We start from the raw sequence: 7,815 nt of genomic DNA, 5'->3' as shown, positions 1-7,815 counted from the left end.
TCGAATTCTTCTTCTTCAGTGTCCGAATTGAACAGTTGGGCGAGTACGGCATCCAACATGCCCGGCTCCCTCTCGTCATTATCCGAGTCAGTGTCGCTGAGCGCCGTGTACAACCAGTATGGATCAACCAATTAACCAATTGATCCATATATAAGGCGCTCCGGATTATAAGGTGCACTTTCGTTTTTTGAGAAAATTAAAGGCTTTTAAGTGCGCCTTATAGTGCGGAAAATACGGTACACAGCTTCTGTTTAGACAAGCTATAAGACAGCACAGTACAAGGCTTTCTCTCTCCTTTATTAAAAGTCAATGTTGACGTTTTCTCTCTCCCTCCCAGCTATCATTATAAACAAATAGTTCAATAATCCATCAGATCATCCAAAAACAAGTACAAGTTAAATGACTGTCCTGACAAAACAACATTCAGAAATGATTGGTAATCACCATCCAAAGCAGAAAAAAGAACTGGATCATTTCTGCATAAGGAAAGTAGGTCAGGCTTTACATTGTGTATGTCAATAAATATTAGAATGGTCAGCTGGTGAACAAAATGCGTTCTGGGATTGAGATTAAGATCCTGAGCAAGTTCTTTGAAAATATAGAATAGCATAAAGGAATGGGACACAGTTTTAACTCCTGCAATTAGCGGGCCCAGCCAAAATGACCCGGGCAGATCCAAAACTGTATTCCCTGCTCCACGCCTCCCTTCCAGGGTGTTATTTCATATTTACAGAGTCATTTCCTCGTGATGTTGATTTACCAAACTGCTGAAATCTGACTTACCCCAATAAAAAAAGAAAGAGTTACAGAGTGAGAAGCACAGCTGGGTAGTTAGACGATATCAGAATCTTTGATGTGTAAAAATGAAAAGACCTGGCCTGATAATTGTTGTTCACCTTAGCCATTTACTCCCTCTTTTCATCTTGAAGCTGAACTTGCTTGAATTTGAATTTCCCCATATGTTTCATTCTAAAAGAGTGAGGTCTTTTAGCTGACTTTTTGTAAAGTGTCTTGAGATAACATTTGTTATGAATTGTCGCTATACAAATAAAGATTGACTGATTGATAAATGCTGCTGTAAAACCCATGAATTTACGTGACCAAGCAAATCCACCAAAAGGAATAGGAAATCATATAATGCCATGGAGACTGAATATTCAATCAAGTCAGACATGTCTCAGTCAAAGTGCCATCTGTAACTAAACACCTCTCACATGTTGAAATAAGGCTTTTTTAAACATTTTATGACCTTAAAATTCAAAACTCTTATTGGTATAGAAAAACACTGAACACAAATACAATTATATTTGGTTGTTGGCAAATGCATGAAGATGTCCTTTAATAACCTCCCCTGATATATTATAATCCAAAGCTCAGCTCTAGCAAAAGAAAAGGCAAGCATTGAAAATGAAAAATATTTTACTGTTTGATGTTTTACAGTCATTGTTTGCATTACAGTGAGTATATAGACATATAAAAACTTTTACTCCAGTCCATTTCCAATCAGAGCTACCACTACTCTCCATGATCACATGTAAAGCTTGATTTGAACGATGCATACGGCTAAAGTCTGCAGCTATACAGTCTGTTTTTCTGCCTCTGATTCTTCTTTGAGTTTCCTTCAGATGCACAGCTTGTGATCTTCCTCAGGAGGTCGGTCACTGTGATTGGTCACGCAGCTTGCCGCTCAGCTCCTGCAGCTCTGTGATGACTCGTTCCAGAGCAGCGACACCATCCTGCAGCTCAGCGTGAACCTGACCCGTGGCCACATCAGTGTGCATTTGCTGGAACAGAGCAACACAGAGAAAAAAAACATTAAAACATGTAAATGCACTGAAGGTTTATATTATTAACATAATTAAAATCGTACTTAAGGCCCGTTCACAAATGCACTGCATGTGGAAATGTCCTTATACTGTATATGTGTCTGTAAGTCACCATTCTGAAAGATTCCTCTGAATGCAGGTTCCTGAAAATATCATCAGGGACGCAATATCCTGACATTTTCTAGGAAATGTCTCAATATCTTTTATAGTTTTCATGTATAGAAGACAAAACATTAATTAATATTCTGACGTTTTGGAAAAAGTGAAAGAAGGTTAAAAATGCCATATGGAAGTTCAGATAAATGGTTTTTATGAAAGTGTGGTTGATTGGTCAACAAAAAGAAGAGTTACAAGAACCATGAGTTGATTCGGAGCCATGTGCCCTGCAGCAGTTCTATCCTCGCTTCTTGCATCGTCAGTGGAAACTGACAGCGTGAACTAGAGCCCGACCGATTAATCGGCCAGTCGATATTAGCATATCCAGTGACTATCGGTATCGGCCATTTTATCGCAGATATTACTGGATTTATTCACCACTGAAAAAGCATGTTGTTTGAGTTTCCTAGTATTACACTAGCAGTTCTCTTTTACCAGCAGAGGGCGCTATATGGACGACAACAAACATTATCACTCTCTAGAGTATCAAGCGGTGATGCACGTATATGCACGGTTACTTTCCAGTTGAGTGACCATCTTGTCTTCATTTGATCTTTTCCACAAGTGTTTGATAATTGCTTTTGAGGGATCAACAAAATAAATATGTATATCTAACTCTATCTATCTCTACACATCGAACACAGATATAAGATATCGGCCGATATATCGGTATCTGATTCTTTTCCTCCCCAAGATAGACAACGTTATCGACCCGGAAATCTCATATCGGTCTGGCCCTAGTGTGAACATATTTGGCTGTTATAGATATTTGATAATAAAATATAACAAAAATATTTCCTTTATAAATTGTGTTTAAATGTGAGCATGATGTGAACTTTGCAGATTATTTCAATCAATCTGTCAGTATTCTTTGCTGGACATAATATTACTTTGTATTAGATTTGAGACATTCCTGCACTTTATTCTTTGCATTTATAGCGTTATTAAAAGTTTAACATGCAGCTAAGAAATGGTTGAAGCAGCCTATATAACCAAACCAGGATATAGGAAGAGTGGCTCTGATCTTCTGCTCAAAGCATGACAGTCCTGACCTTGCTGAAATATTTCAATATGTTCTTTCTTGATTTCAACTTGAGCTAGAGCTTAGCAGGTAGTTTAATGTTAGTCTATAGGCACAAAAAAATGGATGACACCTGCTGAAATGATTGTGCTTTAAAAGCATTAGCAGAAAATTGCTCACAATGGATGTTCATAAAGTTAGTGTCTAATTATCTTTTGTAACTTTGTCTTGTTGTATGATGTGTCAGCTAACATTAGTTATTGGACATTAAATGAAACAGAATGTGTTGATTTGCTAGAGGGTGGTAATATATTAGCATTAGAGCACCCACACTTTAAAAATCGCTGCTCCACCCCTGGCTGTAACACCTGTTGGTTTGCTGTTTGCTACCTTCTCTGATCAAAACAAAAACAGACCATTTCAGACTGGAATCTTAACTTAGAAGGAGGACATCCCGGCTGCTGCAACCAACAGCTACCTTTAATATGTACTGTTCAATGTAGGTTTACAGGAGTCGTCAAATCTGAGCTCAACGTTTTCTCTCAATTATGTGGTCAGCATTTCCTCACAGACACTGAAGCAGCTCTGTTCACACTCAAGAAGAAAGAAAAGAGCCATAAAACACAGTAACTCCACTCTTAACATCAGCCATGAGTCATGGAAAGCAGTGATGACATGGAGAGGGGGCGTGGTCTACAGGGCCAGCAGTGGGCTGCCATTGGTGGACTGTACCTTAGCTTTGGTGGCCAGACTCCTGAGGCTGAGGCGGCTGGAGGAGAGCATCTGCAGAGCTTCTTTGGAGTTACTCTTCTTCTTACCGCAACTGATGGTCACTGAGACACAAACAGAGAGAGAGAGAGAGAGAGAGAGAGAGAGAGAGAGAGAGAGAGAGAGAGAGAGAGAGAGAGAGAGAGAGAGAGAACTGATTAGACATGGAGATGTACCTGCTTTTGTCTTTGTCGTTATTATATGTTAAAGGGACTTGAGCGCTCTTCTAGTCTTCTGACTACTCAAAGAACTTTCACACCACAGGTTGACAGACTATAGACTCTACCACTCATCCACAGCCACCCACATAAACACTTTGTCTTGATGCGTTTCTGCATTAATCCCAATTTCCTCTGTATCACGCTATGAGCAAGCACAAGTCATTTTTTCTTTCTCGCAGAGCATTCATACATTTTAAGCACTGGGTGGAGACCTGGGCATAATGTTCATGCTTTCACACCATTTCTGATGAAGCTTTAGCGAGCTATTAGCTGCCCTCAGATTAATGGTTGCCAATTTAGTTGCGAAAAAAAAAATGCTTTTAGTTTTTATTTGGGATTCAGGAGAAACCTGGAGAGAAAAGGAATCCTGAAAACATAAAAAGGAGGATAGACATTAAACTTAAACTTATGGCTAAATGCACTTTTTATTTAACACTGTAAACAAATCTAAAGAAACATTAAAGAGTTGCAGTCGGACTCTGTTGTAGCAATCAAATTATTGTTTTTAAGAATTAGAGAATGTTTGCTTATGTAACTCACATCATGAACATAACATCTTATATCACTAACCTTCCCCCATGCTGTCGCAGCTGCACAAAAACATTGCCACGGTTTTAGTACTGAAACATTTCAGTGGCCCGTATTCAAAGATCACTGGCCCGACCGTTGTAGCCGCTGGCCCAGGAACGTTACTTTGGATTCGAAAAATAACAGTCACCAATTTAATCTTGAACCATTCTGATGCAAAAGTCAATTACAACTTTTATTTAATGAATTGAGCTCTGATTATAAAAATATTGTGTATTTTTCTTATATCTATGTGCTCATGTTTATTCACCATGCTGCTAACTGTAAGAGTCTACTTAATGTGATATTAATATGAGGCTGTGATAGAGCTGGAATCTCTCCTCCTTCTTCTCTGTGAGAAATTCTTTACTTTAGGAGCTCTCTTAAGGGCTAAGATGATTTGTAAATAACTTTTATCTTTACCAGGATCTAGTCTTTAACTTTAACGTGTTCCAGCTCCTCCAGCTGTCTGTCACTGTGGATCAAATTTTTTTCCCTTCTGTTTTCGTCATGCCCTGCTGTCACTCTCCACTCTTCCGGTGAATTTTTCCTTTGAATGCTGATTTAAGCTTGGCTTTTGTCGGGATCTGATGGTTTTAAAACCGTTTTACCAAATGTGTTTTTTATTAGAGAAAACCTGCGCTAAAATCTATGTGCGAGAGCAGCGAGCGCGCTCGCGGGAGGGACAGCAGTGAAGCTGTCTGCTGCCTTTCAACTGTGACACACAGGTGCGCACACGAGCACTTATAATACGTTGATGCTGTAGCAATTATTAGCGTGATTTATTTTTGGGCTTTTTGTGCCTTTAATTGAGAGATAGGACAGTGGATAGAGTCGGAAATCAGGGAGAGAGAGAGCGAGAGTGGGGAATGACATGCAGGAAAGGAGCCACAGGCCGGATTTGAACCTGGGCTGCCCGCGTTGAGGACTACAGTCTCTGTATTAACCACTGCACCACCAGCGCCCCAAGACATCTTAAAAACACTGGTATGACAGGAAAGTACTGTGAAATTGAGAACGTGTTACAGTCTATTTTTGCTACTTAGGGCCAGCTGAACGTGCAGTCAGCTGGCCTCTGTCAATCATTTATCCGGGCCAGTGGGCCAGTTATAATGTACAGCCCTGCGTTTATTATCCATGATTTGATAACTTTACTGAGTAGTAATAGGACATATCATCACTTTGACATCTCTTCATTAGTGCATGCCCATAAGATCCTGTTTGTGTATTTCATCCTGAGTAACTGATAAATGGACTTGAGCTTGTATAACTCTGTTCTAGTCTTCTGACTACTCAAAGCACTTTTACAGCGCACGTCACGCCGACCCATTGGAGTGGCAGTGGTTGCTATGCAGTGACACCATCAGAAGAATATATTCAGGGTTCAGTGTCTTGCCCAAGCACACATCGGACATGTTGCTGCAGGAGCTGGGGATCGAGCCCCCGACCTTCCGGTTGAGAGACCGCGACAACGACACTACCAACTGAGCCACAGCCGCCCCATGCTGTGTGTTCAGCATGTCTCAATTACTGAGTGTAGAACTAATTTCCCCTGGTGGGATTAATAAAGTATGATTTATGGAATTGTTGCAAACTGGTCTCAGGCTGAGTGTTTTTTCAACAGCTGGGTCTTTAGCTGAATCCAAAAGTCTGTCCTCTGGCCTTATAGATTGAGCGTCAGTCTGACACACTATGATGTCTTAACAGTCATCAGGTTCAGTCTGTGCGGATACATGACTGTATAGCTATCTAAGATGGCGATAACCAGGCCAAAGACTACAATCATAAAATGCATTTTTGATTTGCAAAGAACCATAGGTAATAAGATAAGATTACTTCAGTCTGGGGAAATCTGCACTAAAAGTGGGTTATCTGGAAGTCTGCAGAAAGTACACTCTGGGCCCCTGGTGGACTGGTTGAATTGTGGGTTTGGACATCCTTCAGCACTGGCAGACTTCCATGGAACGCACCAGTGTAGTCCCAGAGTCTGGAATCAGCCTTCCTCTCCCACATGGAAGGAAAACGGCCTGCTTCCTGTCTCCTGGTTCCTGCTCTGCCTCCTTTCTCTGCCTTCGCTGTAAAGATCAACCTGTCGTGATTTATGAAGACACGTCCCTCCTGCTCTGCTTTATCTGTCCTTTGCTTTGTTTTTCTTTGGGGTCCTGTGGCAGACAGTGGAGCTGAGTGTAATGAGTACTACAGGGCTCAGACACTGAGACACTTATCTCTGTATACTTAACAGTTAACCCAACGTTGGTTTGTTTTACCTTGACACCTTATAAAACCTATTTTTGTCTGCATGACTAATGAAAACACAACATTTTTGGACTTGCTTCAGTCGACTGATTGCGCTGGCAGCTGTGAAACAGATGTAAGGACTGCAGAGAAATCCTGATCAAAGTCAATCTTTGACAGTGCTTATTTTAGCCACTGCCTGTTTAACAAATGTTTTATTAGACCCCAAAATAACCATTGAAAGACCAAAGATTAAAAACATCACAAACTAACCAGCTGTAGGCAACACTCTCCTGTTCTATGTCATAAAATTACTAAATCTGTTGATAAAGTCTGGTGGCTTTGAAGAGAGTGATGTTTCAGCTGTTTCTAGTTAAAAAAAAAGGTTATGTCACTAAGTAAACTTTTAGGAATCCATTTTAAAAGACATCAGACACATAAAAATAACATCCGAGTAGGTCAGCTGCAAACACGAGCACATGGAGTGACTAACTTTGATTGACAGAATATAATCCAGTAATCACAACATGTCTGACACGATGTTCTGGAGGTGGAATCCTCAAATAGGCAAGTGGCTGAGAGTCAATGATTAGTTTGGTACAAAGACTTGTTTTTTTTTCTCTGTCAGAGATACGCCATAAAACTGCACCTTATCCAAAACACTTAAAAACACATCATTGAGCCTCACTGCACTGTAAAAACAACAATAGTTGTTTAGTTTTGAACTAAAAAAAGTGCTAACGCTAGCTCTTTACCTCAGTAGAATTCCATAATGGAGCAGCAAGAAATTCAGCCAGTCTCACAGATGACTGGAGTAGATCCTGAAGTATGCAGACTTTGAATCCTGAATCCAGAATTGTTTTGAATGGAACATAGATTCTGAATCGAATTGTGACCAAAAGAATCAAAAATCGAAATCGAATCATGAGACACCCAAAGAATCCCAGCACTAGTTGTGACATTAGCGTGGTTGGAGGTGTGTCGCTGGAGGAGAGCGGAGGATTCAGTGTGGCACCAAACA

The 7,815-nt window shown here is 40.3% G+C and overlaps 1 protein-coding gene across 3 annotated transcripts in view; it reads right to left on the bottom strand.

Moving 5' to 3' along the window:
• Positions 1 to 1,401: 1,401 nt before the first annotated feature.
• ttc27 (tetratricopeptide repeat domain 27) overlaps positions 1,402 to 7,815 on the bottom strand; it is an 84,914-nt gene continuing 78,500 nt past the window's right edge. For all 3 annotated transcript variants that reach the window (XM_065959677.1, XM_020647818.3, XM_020647820.3), the window contains exons 19-20: positions 3,736 to 3,836; positions 1,402 to 1,784 (exon numbers count right to left, since the gene is read on the bottom strand). In XM_065959677.1, the coding sequence (XP_065815749.1) occupies positions 1,659 to 1,784; positions 3,736 to 3,836 (227 nt within the window). In that variant the 3' untranslated portion in view covers positions 1,402 to 1,658. The remainder of the gene's footprint in view (positions 1,785 to 3,735; positions 3,837 to 7,815) is intronic.

This window comes from Labrus bergylta, chromosome 10 (genome assembly GCF_963930695.1).
Source record: "Labrus bergylta chromosome 10, fLabBer1.1, whole genome shotgun sequence".
In the NCBI taxonomy this organism is placed as follows: Eukaryota; Metazoa; Chordata; class Actinopteri; order Labriformes; family Labridae; genus Labrus; species Labrus bergylta.
This window is presented reverse-complemented; position numbering and strand designations above follow the sequence as displayed.